Source organism: Mandrillus leucophaeus, unplaced genomic scaffold, assembly GCF_000951045.1.
Source record: "Mandrillus leucophaeus isolate KB7577 unplaced genomic scaffold, Mleu.le_1.0 Scaffold128, whole genome shotgun sequence".
Classification (NCBI taxonomy): domain Eukaryota; kingdom Metazoa; phylum Chordata; class Mammalia; order Primates; family Cercopithecidae; genus Mandrillus; species Mandrillus leucophaeus.
This window is the reverse complement of record NW_012101209.1, coordinates 6,045,157-6,067,571: the sequence shown is the minus strand read 5'-3', so window position 1 is coordinate 6,067,571 and position 22,415 is coordinate 6,045,157. Positions and strand designations below refer to the sequence as shown.

At 37.6% G+C, this 22,415-nt stretch overlaps 1 protein-coding gene across 1 annotated transcript in view; it reads right to left on the bottom strand.

Annotated features, from left to right (window-relative positions):
* SKAP2 (src kinase associated phosphoprotein 2) overlaps positions 1–22,415 on the bottom strand; it is a 360,207-nt gene that overhangs the window by 257,692 nt on the left and 80,100 nt on the right. The window contains exon 2 of the mRNA XM_011972276.1: positions 5,229–5,363. Within this exon, the coding sequence (XP_011827666.1) occupies positions 5,229–5,250 (22 nt within the window). The 5' untranslated portion in view covers positions 5,251–5,363. The remainder of the gene's footprint in view (positions 1–5,228; positions 5,364–22,415) is intronic.

Sequence of the window (22,415 nt, the reverse complement as noted above, 5' to 3'; positions counted from 1 at the left end):
GGCCAATGTGGTGAAACCCCCCTCTCTACAAAAAATACAAAAAAAGAAATTCAGTCAGATGTGGTGACATGCATCTGTAGTCCCAGCTACTCGGGAGGCTGAGGCAGAGAATCGCTTGAACCCAGGAGGCAGAGGTTGCAGTAAGCTGAGATCGTACCACTGCACACTAGCCTAGGCAACAGAGTGAGGCTCTGCCTCAAAAAAAAAAAAAAAAAGGGAAATCTGTGTAATTTTATGGACTGTGGGGCAGAAGTATGATTGAGGGACAAAAGGGTATGGTAATAAACTGGGGGCAACTTAGCAAAGCCTGTGTATTCAGATTCTTTTCTTCTCTGTGTCTCTGTAGCTTTATTCTTTTTCTCTAGATATATGGAAGACCCCTTTGGAATGAGGGTCTTATGGTCTGCTTTAGAGGAGGTTCAGATAATTTCTTTTATGGCCTGCTTCAAGGAAGAAAGGTGAGAGACAGTCAAAGAGGCCTTCCCGCTTCAGCTGTTTTCTCAAATGCCAAGGTGCCGTATTTTGGGGTAGTGTGTTCCGCACCCTGTCATTTTTGCATTATCTTAGAAGGACTTAGGTTTGGGATCCACTCTCTGTCAGCTAAGAGCAGGGCACTATAGGATCAACTGAATTATCAAAGAAAATATATAAATATAAATTTAGATGCGATTGAATTGATCCTTTACATTTTCTTAATAGAATCTAACTTTATATTTGAATTTATTGTGCAAAATAATTGGCTGAAATAGCATTTGTTTGTGAAAATACCTTATTTTAAAATAGAAATAAGTTATAAAGTTTTTGTATGACAAATTAAACCAGTGCTTACTAATGAAGGGTGATTTAGTCTTTCAGTAAACTCAAAGTTAAAGCAGAATCTTCAAGAGTAAAGTATTTTCAGAGGACAATATCAAAGCAGAGATTTAGAATATTTTATTATTGCAATATTTCAAAGTCTGGTCCTTTCTTAGGCTGCTTTTGATTTTTTTTTTCCTCTTCCCTCAAGTTTTTTCCAGCACTTCCTGTTATAGTAGGAGCTTTAGGAAGGTTTCTTACACCTCATTAATGAAGATTTTGAAGGAGCTTTTGCTCTGGATCTTCTTTTTCATCTCTCTGGCATCAGGAGTTGAGTACAACTTGCTAAAAAAAAATCTGAGATGAAAAGACACAGGCTTTTGAGGGTTTCTTGGAAGTGCTTCTGGGATGGCTAGAAGCATTTTAATTAGAGCTATTATGTCTTATGCTCAGAATACAAAATACACATATTTATGTTGAAACTGTTATCACCGCACACTGAGCCATTAATACATTACTATTCTAAAATAAAAAACATGAACTATGTAACTGATCAGTCTTCAGTTGCTGTGAGGAATAAAAACAAACATTAATAATTCACTTGCTGTTAGAGCATTCCTACTTTTAAAAGGTGCAGTACTCTTTATTTTTAATTATTTAATTTAAAATGCTATATAACATAAAAGGTTTGTACTAATTTACCTTTAAGTGTTCTTAAACATAGTTATAAACAAATGCACTTAATAAGTTGTTATTAATTTGCTTAGAGCACTTCCATATTTATTGGTTATTAATCTAATTTAGTTTCACAGCCTTCCTATGAGATCAAGATATTAATCTCCCAGTTTTATAAACTTAAAAACAAAAATAAAGAGACTTTAAGGTGTTCAACAGTAATTTCATGGTGTGCTAGGAATTAAAATTAAACTTCCCATCTTGTGTAACATTATCTAGTTAATGGCCTATACTTCTGGGCTAATTAGTAAAAAAGAAAAAAAAGAGAAGATTTGAATATTGAGAACCTGGTGGGCATCAAATATCAGCTACTATTCAGGTCATCTAATTTGTTCTCTGACTTAGAATAAAAGTCACATTTATGCCCAATTTGGTATCCTTTCTATATATGTGTCAATTGGGACTCATTAGGCAACAGTTAGGAAGACAAATAAAAGGCATAGCACACTGGAAACAATGCAGTTCCTGTATTTTAGAGATTCTGGGCAATGCTTTATCTTGAGTTTCATATTTCATCACAGAATCTCCATGGTACCTGGGTAGCCATTGGGTCTAGTTGTGCATTATTACTTGAGAACCAAAAAGCACCTTTGGTATAGACAGTTCTGACTCTGGAAAGTTCAGTCCTGCCCTCAACAGTGACAGTTACTCTATAGAGTATCCAAAAACTAGATGAAACTTATATGAGGAATTAAAGTTATAGCTCTGCTATGCCATAAAAGTCTGATGGCCAAAATGTCTCTCCTAATGTCCCTTATGGTATCTAATCATGCCCACAGTTCTCACTCAAGTGTTTTAAAAGAATCTCCAGCCCTCCTACTATTACCTCTTATGTTTGCACTTGGCCTCCATGAGACTGACTTGGCATAGGGATTTATAGTAGAGGGACACCTTCGAGTAAGAAAAATGGATGTCCTCTTTTCTGTTGAACTAAATAATAACTCTATTCTAGTAACAGCTATATACCCAACTTATCAAATTCCCATTAAAGTTAATTCTCAAGGTCTAAACCTACAGGATCAAAATTGTATTGATTTAACTGAAGTTCCTAGTTTCCACAAGGTTGTCTCCGGATGAGAAGTGAAAATGTTAGGTAAACATCCACAAGGCTGAAAACAAACATGGTTATTTAGGGAATATCCATATAACAGTCATAAAAATTCACTTTGAAACTGAAAGTTGAGATCATGTAGGCAAAGTCTCTATATCCTATGAATATGTAAAAAGCAAGAAAGAGACTGAATATAGAGGCTAAGCTTTCATACCAATTTTGTTTACCCCATAAAATTTCAACTCTTGTCCAAAGCTCTGTATTCTCTCACTTTGATGCCTCTCAGTCACTACTATTAAATCCTAATGGTTTCTGCAGGATTCGATGGGGCTGGAGTCGAGGTATCTCATGCAGATTTGGCTTTTCTTTGTTTGACTGTAAATTTGGATAGGAAGTGGTTTTGCTGGTAGATCTGGGAATAGAGTCAGAATAGACTGATGTGTGAATCAGCAGATGGAAACTTGACCTTGTGTGGATGAACTGGGAAAAAATTAAAACATCACTAGCCTAATATTTAGACTTCATCTCTATTTTCAGTTTTTAACCCTGTCTTGTATAGCTCTGGAGTGACACAGAGCAGGTCTGGAATTCCAGCTCTGTCAATTTATGAAGGAACTTGGGCAAGTTATTTACTGTCTCTGAATTCCAGTTTACTCATCTGAAAACTGAGGAAGAGATGACTGTTGTGGGGATTATAGATTGAGTTTGTATGTCTGACACATGACAGTAGCTAAAGAACTAGTCAGATAATGGTAAACATTAACAAGCTGCCAGGTGAAATGTAAGTGAGACTTTTGTTTTATTTTTGAGATAGAGTTTCACTCGTTGCCTGGGCTGGAGTGCAATAGCGCAATCTCGGCTCACTGCAACCTCTGCCTCCTGGGTTCAAGCGATTCTCCTGCCTCAGCCTCCAAGTAGCTGGAATTACGGGCACCTGCCACCATGCCTGGCTAATTTTTTGTATTTTTAGTAGTGAAGGGGTTTCACCATGTCGGCCAGGCTAGTCTCGAACTTCTGACCTCAGATGATCCATCCGCCTCAGCCTCCCAAAGTGCTGGGATTACAGACATGGGCCACTGTGCCCAACTAAAATGTGAGACATTTTAATAAATGGTCCCTCGTATTAAACTCCCCCAACTGTTCTGGAACCACAGGAACGTATAAAACTAGTCTAAAGTTTATAAAGACAGGAAACTAGAAAGTTCACTACTTCGTTCAACAAATATAAGCATAGAGAAGGATGCAAAGCTGCCAGACTATGAGGTAAGTCATGTATACATATCACTATATTAGAGGGTAGAACAAGATATGTGCCACAAGAGAAATTCAGTTAACATCCTATAGGGTTTTGAGAAAGAAAATATTTTTTCAGCTGAATTATAGAAAATATTTTATGGAGGCGGGGTGCAGTGGCTCATGCCTGTAATCCCAGCACTTTGGGAGGCTGAGGTGGGCAGATCACGAGGTCAGGAGATCGAGACCATCCTGGCTAACACAGTGAAACCTCATCGCTACTAAAAATACAAAAAATTAGCTGGGCGTGGTGGTGGGCGCCTGTAGTCCCAGCTACTCAGGAGGCTGAGGCAGGAAAATGGCAAGAACCTGGGAGGCGGAGCTTGCAGTGAGCCGAGATAGTGTCACTGCAGTCTGGCCTGGATGAAAGAGCGAGACCCTGTCTCAAAAAAAAAAAAGAGAAAGAAAATATTTTATGGAAAAGGTAAGTTGAAGCAGAGTGTTAATAAGTAAATAGGCAGACTGCATATATGATATACTAATTCAATTTAACCAAAGCATGGAGTGAATGAAGAAGTGAAATGTGAGATAGACAAAAGGTAGATTTGGCCCAGACTATAGAAGCATTGAAAGGCCAAGCTGCAGAATTTGAGACTTTTGAGCAGAGGAATGATATGATCGATGTAATAGTTTTCCTGAGAGAAAATTCATCTGGAAGCTTTGTGAAAGAAAGACTGAAGGGAAGAGATACCAAATCCAATTAGGAGATTGCATAGGGATACACATGGAAGATTATGAGGTGCTGATCTGAGGTAAGAGCAATAGAATTAGAAGAGAAGGAGTGGGTTCAAGAGTTGGGGGAATCAGAATATGTGAGGATTAGCAAATATGCTGTTAATTACTAACAAAAGGAGAGTAAAGTATAGACATTTCTAGCTTCTTATTTTTGTCTTAACCACAAAAATGGATGTTCTGATTCTGCCTTTATTTTTATTAGAATAATGGACTATTTTTAAGCTTTATGTTAATGTAAGTGTTTAATAAACATGGGATGTTTGATAACCAATTTTATAAACTGCCAATATTACTTCATTAGGAATTAAAAGCCAATTCTACATTTGACTTCTGTTTTATTCTTCCTAAAAGTTCTGAACTGTTATCATTCCTAGAAGATGGTTCTCAATCCTGTCTACCCATTGGAATCCCATAGAAAGCACTTTAAAAATTCCAATATCTGAACAAATGAATCAGAATCTCTGGGAATTGGACTTGGGCATCAGTATTTTCATTTTAATCTTCCCAGTGATTTCAATGTACAGCTTCAGTTGAGAATGGCCTTGAATAAGATATACTTTAGTCTCTAAACAAGAGCACCTGTTCGTGTTGCTCTCTGTCCATTCATTCTAAAACTCACTGAGCACACTCCTGGTGGTCATTCTTATGTCTTAACTGAGGGTCAGGTCCCCAGGATTCCTTTATATTCAGCATTCCTTAATGGTCTTTTACCACTCCATGCCACTATATCTTGGAAAGGTGAATAATCAAATTCCTATAAAAATGAGAAAAAATCAATCTGAAAATAAAGAAGACATCATTGATAGCAGAGAGCAAAGACAGAAAAAACATGGGTGAAATAAACTGTTATATCAATCAATCCAGAAGACTTGTCTGCCACTGGATTTTAGGTTACGAGAGCCAAAAAATTTCTTTATTGTTCAAGCCACTTTGAGTTGGTGTTTCTGTTACAGCCAAAACCATATCATATTATATCATCCGTCTTTTATGCACTTGAAATAAATGGTTTTAGATCTTATCTGTTGATACTAGACTTCAGAAATGACAAAGTGAAAATGTGAAATGTGACATCTTTTATAGGGTATCCAGACACAATATTCTTGTCTTAGTATACATATGTGGGGTGTAAGTGCTGCACAGCTGTGAAAACTTCGACTTTGAAATCCGACACATTTTCAGGCTGTACTCTGACCATTTGGCTCTGTTCTTTCATTTCATTGTTAGCAGCGCAAACTATATTATGTGGAATTTTCTTATGGTATTAGTTCAATGAATGTTCAAAGAAGAAAATAATTCCAAGGTCTAGACTCTCATTATGTTCTTGAAATTTAATCACACCTGTAATATTACCAGAAACTACTATCATCTATTAAATTTTATGTGTGTTGAAAATATACAAAAAATCCATTTCTTCAAAAGATGCTTCTTGAAGTACAGAAGAATGTGAAAAAACAGGCAATGTAATAATCTACATTTATATTTCATTATATATGTATCGGGAAACTCTATAAAGAAGAAGTTATTAACAATGGTTAGAAGAAGTGGGGGGACTAGGTAGATGAGAATGTTGTGGGGAGACATGTCACTGTGTACCTTTTAACACCTTTCTGGTCTTTGAAATAATATGATAATATTACCTATACGCAATTTTAATTAAAATTGATCCTAAATTAAAATTGATACCTGATTCCTAAATGAGTAAAAACCCTTCATGCCTTTTTGTTGTTGTTCATAGTATTCCAAGTCTAAAACGCTAAAATACTATCCCCTTCCTTCTTCAACAAGATAAAAATCCTGTTCTTGTGCTCAGTTCAATTGCCACTTCCTTAGTTAATCTTATTCCAATATCATCAGGAGGAACTCTTTCCACCTTGCTCCCATGACATCACTTCAATAAAAAGTAGACTCAATCTTAAAATTCTAAAATATATATTTTACCAGAAGTACTCCCAAATTAACTGATTATTCTGACATTGAGAACCCACCAACATAAGAAACCCTATCATCTCCAGTCAATGCCATATGAGACTTTTAGCTAAAACAATACTAAATGAGAAGTTTAAAATTTAAAACATGAAACTTCCTTTGCGGACTGCTCTTCTTAGTGATCCCATTCTATTAGGACATCCAAAACATTAAGCAAGCTCACAAATGACCGGTAAGCCCCACAGAGAAAGCATCAAATATCCAATAGAGAGTAAAAATAATCAAAGTAAATAAAGGGAGGGAGACATGGCTAAATGTGAGAAATAGAAGAAGGCTGAGTTGGTACTCCAGCCCAGAACACCTGAAGAATAAGCACAACTCGCAAACCCTACAACTAACAAGTGGCATATCAATACTGGTTCATTACAGCTCAGTAAAGGTTGTTAGAATAATTGTCTATCAACTTGACTCATCTGTCGTTTCAAACAAGATCTTGTTCTCAACTTTCCCATCTCTAGAAATAGACAGAGTAATCCAATCCTAATAACATAAATGATAATTCCAGCTAGCATTTGTTAATTGTTTATTATACACATCTCCTACCAAGTATACATTCCAGGCTCGAGCTAAGCATTTAAGAGACACTTGCAGACCCAACCAGATTTATCAAAAAATCAATACGCAGATCATGTAATAAACCTAATTTTAAAAAATCTATCCTTTGAATAGATTTATAAATCATAGTGCAGCGACACATTATAATGGTATAAAGCTGCTAAAAATAACTGACAACTATGTTAAAACATGGAAGAACAGGTAGTATATAAAGTTAAATCTATAAAAGCAGAATGACAAATGGTATGTAAACTCATTAAAATTATGTAAAAACATGTGTATATGGATGAGGCTCAGAAGATAATATACACATTTTAAGATGGTTATGTTAGAAGAGCGGGATTACAGATGATCATTTTTTCCTTTTCTCAAAATTTCTTTCAATGTTTTTGCTAGCCCATGTATCATGTTAACCTATATTGGTCAGCAAATACGTTTGGCTGCATAATAAGATCTAACATATTGGCAAATTAAAAGGTTACAGTGTATTTCTCTCTCATATATATCTCCAAATATATAAGCCACGCAGAGCTGATACAGTGGTTCTACTATGTCGAACCTCAAGTTCCTATCTTTTTATTCTGCCATCCCTTCTTCTGAGTGGTCTCAGATGGCTCATCATCTGTTTATATTCCAGCCAGTGAGAAGAGGGAAAGGACAAGAGGCAAGCACACTCTATTTCTCTAGAAGAACAGTGCCTGATACACAAGAAGACAAAAATACTAAATGAATGAATGAATGATCAACTGTGCAGTAACTCTAGTTTTGAAAGACCCAAGCAGGGAAATCCTCTAATAAAAGATATTTCACATTACTAGATATGGGCCTCTCATGTTTTCTCACTGACCTTAGAAGTATCAGGAGTGTGGAGAGTAAGATGCTTTGCAAGCTAGTGGGAAAATATTCTATTGTTATTTATACCCATTTAATCTTGGAGGACTGACTCAAGCTATAGGCAGATGCTCACAATAGGCAGATGCATTTCACTCAGCTCCACTAAACTACTTCATCCAATCTCCTGGCCAGCTAATCTTCCTATAACCTTCTGAGTTCAAGGTCATAACTGGTGGTGTTAACAGAAATCATCCCAACTGGGTCTGTAATAATAAATGTCAAAAAGACTTGTAGGTAAATTTTTATTTCCCTTGCTTCTAGCTTGAGGCACGTACAATATCTACTGAATTCAGGGATACATCTCAGGGAGAATCTGTGGGTGAGGAGAATAAAAGTGCTGCTACCCAAAAGGGAGATCTTGTTTTCAATTCAATTTTCTGACTTCCCAACCAAATTTAGCATTATGTGAATACTCAATTATGGCTTTTTATGCATGCCTTATAGATAAGTTGGTAAAAATCCTTCAACTGGAGGTAATTTAAGCAGGTGCAAAGATAAATCAACACAATGTGAAGAGACGTTCTTCCTGCTAAATTATTAGTAATCATTACCTTAGATACTACAATTCCTGCGAAGGTGTGACAGGACGTTGATGGTTTATAGAAAGTATTTAGCATGCTAATATTTCCAGTGTTTCCTTATGCTGAAAGCAAATAACATTCATTATATATTATATGACTTCCTGGTATGGCACATAGGAAGCTACTTGTAAGTCAAATTATTCATATGATATTGCCTCTGAAGTGACACAAAACTTTAGTTCTCATATAACCATTGATTTTTAAAAACGTTTCCTTGAGAGAAAAATTTTTAATAAACTTGAGGGCTACAACAGTCACCAAATTCCAAAATAAAAATCATTATTTTCCTTGTAAATCAGACTTTCCTCTTGGGTTCCACAATAATTGATGTCAAGACAACCCACCTCAGTCACTTGATGGTATCTACTGTGTTTCCTATCTTTCCAGTATCCAGGGAGGGGTCCACAGTACCCTCCTCATCTCCTCTGAACTAGGTAACAACTAATAACTTCCTAACTCTTCTCTCTAACAACAGTATAAACCTTGAATTCCTTTCCTATAACATTTAAGGTGTATCCTAATTTGGATTCGCCTTACTTTCCAGCCTTATTTCTTTCTACAAACCCTCAGCATACCTGATCCCTAAATAAGTAAAAACCCTTCATGCCTTTTTGTTGTTGTTCATACTATTCCAACTCTAAAATGCTGAACTACTATCCCCTTCCTTCTTCAACAAGATAAAAATCCTGTTCTTGTGCTCAGTTCAATTGCCACTTCCTTAGTTAATCTTATTCCAATACCGTCAGAAGGAACTCTTTCCACCTTGCTCCCATGACATTGTATTTGTTCTGTGTGGTATTAATAATAGTATCACACATATGACAAAATAAATATATGTTATTATTTTTAAGGCTTTACTATGTGCCAGATACTTTGCTGAGTATGCATTAACTCATTGAATCATCATCATTATTATTCCACATCATAGGGGCTTCTATAAAATTAAGTAACTTATTTAAAGCCATGCCCCTAGAGAGTAGGGAATGTGAATCCAGATCCTCTGACTCCAGAGATCATGTTCTTTTTAGAGCATTCTACCTGATACTGGTAATATTTAGAACTCTATCTCTCTGTCTAAACTGTAAGTTCTTTGAGATGTGGGAGTATGTCTTTGTAGCTCTGTATTCCCACAGTGTCTAACACTGCGTTTCATGCATAATAGCTGTTCATATTCCTTTTTTTTTTTTTTTTTTTAAGACGGAGTCTCGCTCTGTCGCCCAGGCTGGAGTGCAGTGGCGCGAACTCAGCTCACTGCAAGCTCTGCCTCCCGGGTTCACGCCATTCTCCTGCCTCAGCCTCCAGAGTAGCTGGGACTACAGGCGCCCGCCATTACACTTGACTAATTTTTTTTTTTTTTTTTTATTTTGTAGTAGAGACGGGGTTTCACCATGTTAGCCAGGATGGTCTCAATCTCCTGACCTTATGATCCGCCCGCCTCGGCCTCCCAAAGTGCTGGGATTACAGGCGTGAGTCACCGCACCCAGCCCATATTCTTTAATGAATAAATGGAAAAGAGGATGTGGACATTTCAGAACTCTAATAGAGTTTTCTTATACTACTCCTTTGTTTCCTACCATTCAGATCCTTGGCTCATTACTGCAGATTACAAAAACTGTATATAAACTATAAAGAAGAAGCTGCAGCTGTAACAGGGCTCTGAGACCCATGTTAGCTGAACTGTGCTGAGAAGTGAAGCTGTGAAAGTATCACATGATGAGCAGCCCAACACAGGCTCAACACTTGCGAGTCAGCTAGAAATATAATGGCAGCGTGAGCTAATTTCCACACACTGGCAACAGTTTTGTCTAAGCCACAGCATCCCTGCCCTCCAAGCATTACAACTACAATATTTATTGAGCAATAACAATTGCTAGATGCAATTCAGAATGTTGAATTGGGCATCATCTTTACCCAGGAGACTTGTAATTTAAATTCTACAGGCATACAGAAACTTAAGGAGGAAAGAAGGCAATAGCTTTCTCTCCTCTATCTCCCACCCCCTACATGTAAACAATGCAATATTCCTCCGGCAATTCAAGATGCCCCCTGGATACTGTATTAGGCACTCAGTGAAGAAGAGTTAACTCACTGAGGCTGAGGTGATAGCATTTAGTGTGCTGGAGTAGTGACTTGCAATATAGACCCCAGTGTCCCAAACAACTTAGTACAGCTTCTAAATATGGTTAATACTCTAACACAGTTTATGATGTGAGATCAAAGATGTAGCTAAGGTTGGACCTAGAAAAAAATTGTAAATGAGCTGGAAATATAAATTGCACCTCTCCTAATAGCATTACCTTCTGTTCTTTGGTATATGCCTCCTTCATTCCACTAGGCATCATCCCATTTATAATTTCAACTAATCTCTACTAAACATTTAACTGGCAATGAGCCAATTAATGCATTACATTTTAAAGTTAATTTTTATTTTTATCAAAGTAATACATGTACATAATTTTAAAAATAAAACATGAGAAAAAAGCAGTCCCCAAGCCAAACTCCCCTTCAACTCCTATTCCTGATTCCTTATGGTAACCACTTTTAATTTTTTTTTTTTTTAGCTATTTCTTTTGATGTTTACATCCATTTTTAAAATAATGTGCTTATACTGTTATTTCTTATCTTTGAATTTTAAACATTATTTAATTTACTTCATTCTATGGAATATGGTTTACCTCTTTTAATATAACCCCCGACACACACACCCAAAACACGTACATATTTCCCCTTCTCCATCTTTCCAACATAATTGTGGCATACACTTGGGCTAAATTCATAATTACAGTTTATACAACTATGAATCTATTAACATTATTTACATCTCAGTTTTGGAGTATATTGTAATTACATTTCTTATACAACTTTATTTCCCAAGAGTTTATATTTGCGTCTATTCTTTTTGGTTGCTTGATTTTCTACATAGCTATCATAAACTCATTCTCAAATGCTCCATTGGACTGAAAACTCTTCTCAATATAGTCAAACACTTCATGTAATCTATCAGCTTAATCTATTTCTTGGAGACATCCATATGGACTTTCCTCTCCTTCTATTAAATTCTGTACTGTTTTCTAGGATGCTGGATATCTGCCATTATGGGGCTTTCCTCTGCCAGCATCCTGGCAAAATCCAGATCCTTTGCCTCTCTCCTGTATTAGATCCCTTGTCTTTTCCATTCCATGACTTCCTCTTTCTGATTTTACTTCTTCATCTTAATGGAACATATCTTCCCATACGTTCTTGAAAAAATGGTACAAGGGCAGTAACTCTGTTGAGACTTCACACATCTGAAAACACATTTACCCTCATATTTAGCTAGGTATAGAGTTTTATTTTGGTAAGTATTTTTTCTCAGAAATTTAATAGCATTTCTCCATGTTTTCTAGCTTTTGTTAATTTGTTTTATTTTATTGTTTGTTTGTTTGTTTTTAGAGATGGGATCTTGTTCTGTCACCCAGGCTGGAGTGCAGGGGGTGCAATCAGCTCATGACAGCCTCAAACACCTAGGCTCAAGCAATCCTCCTGCCTCAGCCTCCCAAGTAGCTGGGGCTTAGTTTTTTATTATTTGATAATCCAAAAGAGTGAACATCAGTGTAGTTGGTGGCAGAACTAGGCTTCCAGTCTATATCTAATTCCAAGCCCAGGAATATTCTTCTCCTATGATATCGAACTTTTGTATACTAAAGTATGAAGGTATAAAATTGAGATATTTCCAGCGGTAGCTGCAATTTGATAAGGGACTCATTTACAGACCTAAAGCTTGAGTCGAAGAAGTAGTGTTATAATGGTAAAACAAGATATGCAGTTAAATTGAGGGTCAGGACCCCTGAAACCACAGGATATAACTTGTCTTCTATTTCTATTAAATGTGTCAAGTTGTTAGCATTCCCCAAAGTTTCTTGGGACTCCAGAAATTGCATGTTGGAAGATAATTCTCCATGGATCTCTCATATTTCTGCATGTCTTACAAGCAGAAACATTGACTGCCTCTGTTCTAGACTATTGTTTCAAGCAATCATCCTTGAGTGATACAGATAGTGTCTTGGTCTGAAGCAAAGGGCAGGTTTGCCTTCAGCTCTGGAATATAGAGACAGTATCTCCTAGAGCAAAAGACAAACATGCTTATGGCCCATTATAAATGATCTGGGTTCTCTGAACTCAGGGTTCTTCATTTATAATACTCCTCATTGCATGTGCAAATATCACTGCTCCTCTTCACATTGCCAGGTTGTATTTGAGGCTTAAGGGGCTGGCATAAATGCTGATATTCTGTCTACTGTTAATGCTATAAGTAATAAACTGTCCTTGGTCTCTGACCCAGGAGTATTATATCTTCTGCCAGCACCTACAAAACTGACAGGCTAACTTAGCTTGTAAATAGGATACAATTTCAGGCCCTTTTCAGCTTTTGAGACATATAACCAAAATATATAGAAAAACAATTCAGGGAGTATATAGATTAAAAAGAGTTTCATATTTACAAAAATTTTTTTTTGGCTTGGGAATACAGAATTAAAACCCAACCACAGTCTAGAAGTCCAATATACTTGAAATTTGGCTTCAACAAGTTAAATATTTCTCCAATGCACCTAAAGTGCTTAGGTGTTTCTTATTAGTAATTGATATTTCTATGACCGAGCATTCTCTGTTTACTTTTAAAGAGCTTCCACAAAATTTTTATCTTCTAAGATATAACTATCTGGGGCCAGGCGCGGTAGCTCAGGCCTGTAATCCTAGCACTTTGGGAGGCCGAGGCAGGCGGATTGTCAGAGCTCAGGAGTTCGAGACCAGCCTGGACAACACAGTGAAACCCCGTCTCTACTAAACAGACAAAAAATTAGCTGGGTGTGGCAGCGTACACCTGTAGTCCGAGCTACTGGGAAGGCTGAGGCAGGAGAATTGCTTGAATCCAGGAGGCAGAGGTTGCAATGAGCCAAGATGGTGCTGCTGCACTCCAGTATGGGCTACAGTGCGAGACTCCATCTCCAAAAAAAAAAAAAGAAAAAGAAAAGAAAAGAAAACAAAAAAGATGTAACTATTTGGGAGGTAGCTGGGAAAAGGATCCTTTACAATAAACTAAAGCCTTCAAGATCTATTTCAATTATTCTTATAGACCCAAAACACAGTAGAATGTCTTAAATGTCTTAGAAATCCTTAACTTAAAGGATAATATAAGTAATGTCTTTTGAATGCATGGCCTGTTATTCATTTCTACTTACAGCATCATTAGCAACATCAGTGAATACACTGAAGATTGTGAACTTTGACCTCGTAAAGTAGTATATGTGCAGCATTACTGCAGGTTAATCATCATCATCACTGTCACTCTTTAAATACCCAGACAAGACATAATGTCAAGAAGAAAGCAACTGTTTGTCATCATGCACCATGTAGCCCTGACCCAATGAGAAAGAACAATCCAGAACCTTACATATATGAGAGGAAGTCTCTGGAACACTGCAATTCTAAAAAATTCATTCATTGGGCTGTTTACCTCCCAAGGTCATCCTGGTGCAAAGGTCACCTAAAAAAACTACAGGAAGGTTCTGGAATGAACCAAAACAGCAAAATGTTGAAATGCCACAGCTGTGATAAAGGAAAAAGAACATAGATTGTGGATTCAGGAAAATGCTATTCAAATTCTGGTTCCACTCTGAGCAGTCATGAAACTTTGTGTATATTATTTTTACCTTCTCTGAGCTCAAATTCCTTATCTGAAAATTCTGATACTGTTATATGAACTGTGATAAAACCTGACAAGACTGTTTGAGGATCATAATATAATGTTATGTGCAGCATATCTGACATAATGAACTCCTAATATGTATTTGTTGAATCTAAACTGCAGAGAAGGCCCTGAGCCTTCCAGATTGACACGATACAGAATCCTCAGACCCATTAAAAACTTGATAAGCTGGGCACGGTGGCTCACGCCTGTAATCTCAGCACTTTGGGAAGTCGAGATGGGAGGATCACCTGAGGTTGGGAGTTCGAGACCAGCCTGACCAACATGGAGAAATCCCATCTCTACTAGAAATACAAAATTACCCAGTGTGATGGCACATGCCTGTAATCCTAGATACTTGGGAGGCCGAGGCAGGAGAATCTCTTGAACCTGAGAAGTGGAGGCTGTGGTGAGCTGAGATGGCACCACTGCACTCCAGCCTAGGCAACAACAGCAAAACTCCGTCTCAAAACCAAAAAACAAAAAAACATACCTGATGAAGCTGGGCGCAGTGGCTCACGCCTGCAATCCCAGCACTTTGGGAGGCTAAAGTGGGTGGTCAGGAGTTTGAGATCAGCCTGGCCAACAAGGTGAAACCCTGTCTCTACTAAAAATACAAAAACTAGCCAGGCGTGGTGGCAGGCACCTGTAGTCTCAGCTACTCAGGAGGTGAGGCTGCAGAATCACTTGAACCCAGGAGGCGGAGGTTGCAATGAGCCTAGATTATGCCACTACACTCCAGCCTGGGTGACAGAGCAAAACTCCATCTCAAAAACAAAACAAAAAACTTGATGATGTGACTTTGTCTACTTAAAATGAGTCTGTTTTTTCCTTATGTTAGGTAAAGTGCTCAGCACCTTCAGTAAACAAGCATTAGTCAGCTCTAGACAAAGCAAAAAACTTTATAGCAAAAAACTTATTTATAGCAAAAAACTTCGGAGAGTTTACCTTATTTCTGAAATTATTACATTAAAATAAAGGTGAAAATAGAAAATAGGTGGATGTATACCTGTTAATAGAGAGTCTGAACACCAAATAGGAAATTTAGGCTTTATTCCATAATCAATAATGACAGCTTAAGAAAAATTATTCTGATAGCAATACATGAAATGATTTGGTGGTGGTCAAAAAATAAAGTAAGAAAGGTCAAGTCCAGACACTGTGGCTCGTGCCTGTAATCCCAGAACTTTGGGAGGCTGAGGAGGAAGGATCACTTGAAGCCAGGAGTTCAAGACCAGCCTGGGCAACATAGCAAGACCTGTGTCACTACAAAAAAAAAAAAAAAAAAATTAGCTGGGCATGGTGGTGCATGCCTATAGTCCTAGCTACTTTGAGAAGCTGAGGTGGAAGAAATGCTTAAGCCCAAGAGTTCCAAGGTTACAGTGAGCTATGATCACACTATTACATTCCAGCCTAGGTGACAGAACAAAACCCTATCTCTGCCAAAAAAAAAAAAAAAAGGTAAATAAAGAAGGAAGGGAGGAGAGAAGGAAGGAGGGAAGGGAAGGGAAGGGAAGGGAAGGGAAGGGAAGGGAAGGGAAGGGAAGGGAAGGGAAGGGAAGAAAATAAAAAGAAACATCAGTAAGGAGGAAATTTAAATATTCCAGATCAGAGGCATCAAGCATTCAAGTAATGTTGGTAGTATTCATGCATCTGATATGAAGTCAAAAAACCTCTTACTGGCTATAAACTGCTCATGGAAAATGAGTAAATAGTTTACCCTTCAGATGATAGTGAATTTATCATACATCAGTCCTAGTAACCACTTCACGAAATAATTTCTTCAGGTAGTTAGGTTGATTTTTTTACATATCATTCTTAACAATAACATGGATATAAAAATACTTCTTGGTTTCAACAGACACTTTTGTATAAAATTTATTTATTCTAACATAAACTCCTCGTTTTTGAGGAAAGAACATAGAAAAGTTATCTTGAAATTTTAAGATATGAATTTGAGAGTTCAGTGAAACAATGTCAAATTTTTGGTTTAAGCTTTCAGTTCATAAACATGTTAAGTTTTTTATAAGATTAGTATAGGAAATGGGCATTGACATTGAGTACTCTGTTACAGGGCTGTATGAATGCAGAAGGCTCACAAGTTGAAGGAAATTGTAGCTAACATTTCAGGTTATTCAGGGCAGAAGAAATCATCTCATTATTTGTGTTCCATTTATGACTGGAAACTCATCCTCTCAAATATTGCCATGATTTTCAGCACACAAGATCATTTAGGTTTACCATCTCAGGGGCTACTATGAAATATTGGGTGGACATTACTGGGTTCATGTCCTTGTTTACTTCTTTCATTTTTCTCTTTGCTGATCAAAGGAAATTATAAACCATTATGTGCAACTATGTATCATTACAAATTTATGAGAGAATAAATTACTCCTTTGACAGATTTAAGAATGCAAAAGCCTTAAGGAGATGATTTCCTCAAAATATAATTCCTTTTCCCACTCCCAAAATTGATATCTCTCAAATTCCCTTCTCCAATGGAACTGCTACTCCCAGTGCAGAGAAAATAGAACATATATATGTATATATGTGTCTGTGTGTGTATACATATATATTTATATATACACATTATATATACACATTATATATATAATTGAAGTTTCATTCACTCTACTATATTCAATTCTTCAAACAAATTCATAATTGTATTCAATATTCATCTTAATAGCAAGATAAATCTTACGGAAAATATCAGTACTGTAATAATAAAGAAGTATAAAAGCTTGTGAGTGGTAAACCATGCCCCTCAAAATATAACAGTTTTAACTCAACTAGAACTCAAATAATGAAGGCTAAGAACTAAGACTAAGACTTAATTCTAAGACTAATAATTCTATACTCAATGATTTTGAGTATAGAATTCTCAAATAAAAATTAGGAAGAGTTAAATTCACCAAAAAGATCCAAAGAAACATAGTTTGATGAAGTAATGAACAACTATTATGCCAAATGCATAGTATTAGTAAATCTTCACACAGTCTTGATTAGGTAGCACAATAAGAAAGTCAATGATTGGTAAGGTAACCAATCAAGCGAATTCCCCTCAGTACTAGAATAAAGAAGGTAAGTAAAATTGAAGTGAAAAGAAAAGAATTGTGGTAGACTATGAAAGGTGGCCCACAAATTCGCGTATGTGACTTTGTACCACTATGACTTTGTGCACTATGACTTTGTACCATATGGATGAGCCTGAACTAGCCTACTAATGATGATAGATACATGGCTATCACTTCACCAGACATAGAACAATCACCAGACATGTGTGGAACCATCCTAGACAATCTAGCTATCTCTTCTGATGGAAGAAATACACAGTCAACCCACAAAACTGTGAGAAATAATAGATATTATTATAATTCACAAAGTTGTGGATAGTTTATTAGGGAGCAAAAGCTAACTGATAAAGAAAATGGTACTAGAACTGAAGTGCTGCCGTTACAACAACCTGAAATATGTAGCATTAGCTTTGGGACAAGGTGATGCATAAAGGCTGGACAAGTGACAGGAAAATTGTAAGCCAAAATTGAGAAAATACAGAATAAATTGTTAAGAGCAAGAAAAGTGGTAAGAAACTGCTATAGCACTCTGGAAAAATGGCAATCTGTATTATATAGCAGTGCAACAATAGCAAAACGTTGCCTATGATAATATGGAAGATAGAAAATTTACCCAATGGGCCGGGCATGGTGGTTCACACCTGTTATCCCAGCACTTTGGGAGGCCAAGGCAGGCAGATCACCTGAGGTCAGGAGTTCAAGTCCAACCTGGCCAACATGGTGAAACCCCATCTCTAGTAAAAAAAAATATAAAAATTAACCGAGCATGATGGCAGGCACGTGTAATCCCAGCTCCTCAGGAGGCTGAGGCAGGAGAATCGCTTAGTTTGCAGTGAGCCAAGATGGTGTCACTGCACCCCAGCCTGGGCAACAGAATGAGACTCTGTCTGAAAAAAAAAAAAAAGAAAGAAAGAAAAGGAAGGAAGGAAGGAAGGAAGGAAAAGGAAGGAAGGAAATTTTCCCAATAACTTAGAGAATCAGCTAAGGAGATTCCCAGGCAAAATGTTGAAGGAGTAGATTTTTTTTTAATTGCATAAGATAACATACAAAAACAAGAGAGAGCTAAAGAAAGAACTGTGCAGTTTTCCTGCAGAATTCATAAGCAATATAAAGGAGCCAGGACTTGAGAGCTGGGGGAAAAACACTTCATATTTCTGGTCTCTCTAGCCATTAAAGGATTCTCAAAGTAATAAATGACTGGCTGGGTGTGGTGGCTCATGCCTGTAATCCCAGTACTTTGGGAAGCCAAGGTGAGATGATCATTTGAGGACAGGAATTTGAGGTTACATGAGCTATGATCATGGCATTGCACTCCTGCCTTGGCAACAGAGCAAGACCTTGTTTCCAAAAAAAAAAAAAGGAAATGACTTCACAGCAAAGATCCAGATCAAGGGTGTGGCTGAAAGACCCCTTGTTAAACAACTGAATGGTGTAAGGTGGTGCCTAGAACCTTTTTTTTCTTTTTTTGAGATGGAGTCTTGCTCTGTCGCCAGGCTGGAGTGCAGTGGTGAGTGGTGCGATCTCGGCTTATTGCAACCTCTGCCTCCCGGGTTCAAGCGATTCTCCTGCCTCAGCTTCCCAAGCAGCTGGGACTACTTGGGAGGCCACCACGCCCAGCTAATTTTTGTATTTTTAGTGGAGATGGGGTTTCATCATGTTGGCCAGAATGGTCTCAATCTCTTAACCTCCTGATCCACCCACTTCAGCCTCCCAAAGTGCTGGGATTACAGGTGTGGGCCACGATGCCCAGTCGGTGGTGCCTAGAATCTTAAGGATGTATCACAGCAGCCTGGTATATAGCCCAAAGATGAGAGTGACTTTCTCAAAAAGAATTAGTGATGTGGTCTTTAGGGCATGGAGTAGGCCTGAATTATATTCACAGGAGGTCCACAAAGTTCCAAAAAATTTTTAAAAGAGTTATACTGATAAAAATCCCTGCAAGCTTGGACTAAAAAAAAAAAAAAGAGAGATCAAAATGAGAAGAGTTCTCTGGGCCTCCAAATTTTCACATGCAGGAAGCAGGCTAAGAAAGCCACACAACTGCAAACATAAGCTATTTTTTATTGAAAAATAAGAGTGTCTCAGAGGGTAGAGGAAAGAGCCCATAGTACAATAAACCTCCTTCCTCTGAGAAGAACATCAAAGGACAGTAAGTTATGGAGTTGAACCTAGGAAGAACTGGGGCCTAATCAAAAAGCATTCTCTGCTTCTTGAATAGAGGGACCCCAGCAACATCTGACAGGTTAGACTTCAGAATTTTTATGGACTACTAACTGCTACATATCTCTCATTTCTTCCCTTCTTTAAATGAGAGTATTTGTCGCTCTATTTTAAGGAGGGTATGGGGGCAGATAGCTTCAAGAGGAGCTGCACCTGAAACGCTGCACCTTATCCACTTCTAAACTAACTGCATTATCACAAGATCATAGACTTCAATACCGATACCTCGGAATAAAATAATGGGGGGAGTCTCATGAAAGCAAGGATTTTTCTCTGCTTTGTTCCTTGTTGTATTCTAAACACCTAGGACAGTGATAGGTTCATGATAGGCCCTCAATAAATATTAATTGAATTAATGAATAAACTCTTTAAAAAGTTTAAACTCACGTGTCATTTCATTGTTCTTTTTGTATTGTATTAGCAGACATTTGTGGTTTTCTTTGCCAAAAAACAAAAAACACAGGCCAGGCACAGTGGTTCATGCCTGTAATCCCAGCACTTTAGGAGGCTGAAGCAGGAAGATCACTTCAGCCTAGGAGGTCAAGGCTGCAATGAGTCATGATCGCCCCACTGTATTCCAGCCTGGGTGACAGAGCAAGACGCTGTTGCACAAACAACAACAAAACCCCAGTTTGACCTAAATGTGGTATCGTGTTCACAATAGTAGTTACTTTCAAAAAGAGGTAAAACCTCAATGTGAATCCAGCCACTTGCTCGGAGGAGCATCATAAGGAAGTAAGAGAAGTCCTTCAAAGCTCCTAGTGAGCTGAGATCAGCTTGTACTCTGAAGCAAGAGATTCTATTAGTACTTTTTCTTAGTATTCATAACTACAGTATTATAACTTGTCATACAATTATCTAGCTTTTCTAATTCATCTCTTGACTGAATCTATGACCTCCCAGGCTAATAAATTCCACAGGTTGGCCATACATTGGGTAAAGAAATATTTTCCTTATGCTTTTTAAATTCTAAATTTATTTCAGCCATTAATTTTACAGAATGAGTGACCCTTAACAGTTGGAAGACATAAAATTAAGTAAATTGGACCTACAATAAGGATGTCATTTTAGCAGTTTTGTGTGGCAATGTTTCATTTATCATGTGAACATGTGGCTGTGTTAGAAGAGCATGAGTAGCTAATTATTTTCCTTTCAGATTTTTACTTTCAGAGTAGAACAGAAAGGAAATTTCAGGATAAAGATAAAGAGAAAAGAAAGAAAACAAACAAGGGATATATGATACTGTCTGGATCATGGACTGCTAGCTATCATTCTACCTGTGTTCTATAAAATTGCTATGGTCTAAGATAATAAGATAAAGAAAATGGATTCAATCAGTTTTAAAGCTGAAGTTTTCCTGGGTAACGATAACAGCATTTGACTATGTTTATCCCTTAGATTAGAAGCAAATGAAAGAAAAAGGATTTGCTGTTCACGGAATTTTATTCTTAAGGCTAATGCTGTCTGTAAAACAATTAACAAAGTATTTTCTAATGTAATTACTGCCTGGGATCTGTGTGTATGTGTCATTTTTCACAGTCTGTTTCATTGAAATATATAAGGTCAGCTAATAAGAAGCAGTTTGCTGGCCAGGCGTGGTGGTTCACACCTGTAATCCCAACACTTTGGGAGGCAGAGGCAGGTGGATCATGAGGTCAGGAGTTTGAGACCAGCCTGGCCAACATGGTGAAATCCCATCTCTACTAAAAATACAAAAATTATCCAGGCATGTTGGAGCATGGTGGAGCATGTCTGTATTCCCAGCTACTCGGGAGGTTGAGGCAGAAGAATTACTTGAACCCAGGAGGCGAAGCTTGCAGTGAGCTGAGATCGTGCCACTGCACTCCAGCCTGGGTGACACAGCAAGACTCCGTCTCAAAAAAAAAAAAAAAAACGAAGAAGAAGATGTTTGCTGTCCGCTGCATGATTAATCAGGAATCAGGTTGGGGGCCTCAGTAGGATTAAGCCTTGGAATAAACAGGGATTATTTATTTATTTAGCTTTGGCAATTTGGAAAAGCTTTACTCACTGAACTAATCACAAATTTTTTGTAAGAACACAAGATTCCCCATTATTTAAGGTTACATTCCCAATAACCTCTTTTTTTTTTGGACAGGGTCTTGTTCTGTCACCTAGGCTGGAGTGCAGTGGCTCCATCACAGCTCACTGCAGCCTTGACCTTCTGGGCTCAAGCAATCCTCCCACCTCAGCTGGGATAACAGGCATGCATTACCATGCCTGGCTAATTTTTGTATCTTTTGAAGAGATGGGATTTTGCCATGTTGCCTAGGCTGGCCTCAAACTCCTGGGCTCAAGGAATCCTCCTGCCTTGGCCTCCCAAAATACTGGGATTACAGGCATGAGCCACTGCATCCGGTCCCAATGACTAAAGATTTAGATTCCTAAAAGATTTAGGAATAATATGCAATCTTAATGCAGAGCAAGAAATGGTGGACATTGGGGAGTAAAACAGTGAAGCATTTTGTCACTGGCAGGTTTTAGAGAATGAAAGTGTGCACACTGATAAAACAACTAATGTTGCAGATTATAATATATTGTTAATCAATATCTACGTATGTTGGCACACATGCATTAGAAAAAGAATTACAGCTGGAAAGAATTCTGCAATCATATGGCACAACTTCAACATTTCAGTGAAGAGGAACTATGAACCTGAAAAGTGATGTGTACAAGGTAACAAAGCTACTTAACAGAAGGCAGAAAGGTTGGGCAACAGTGCTGACTTTCTTCAACGGCAACAATTCTGC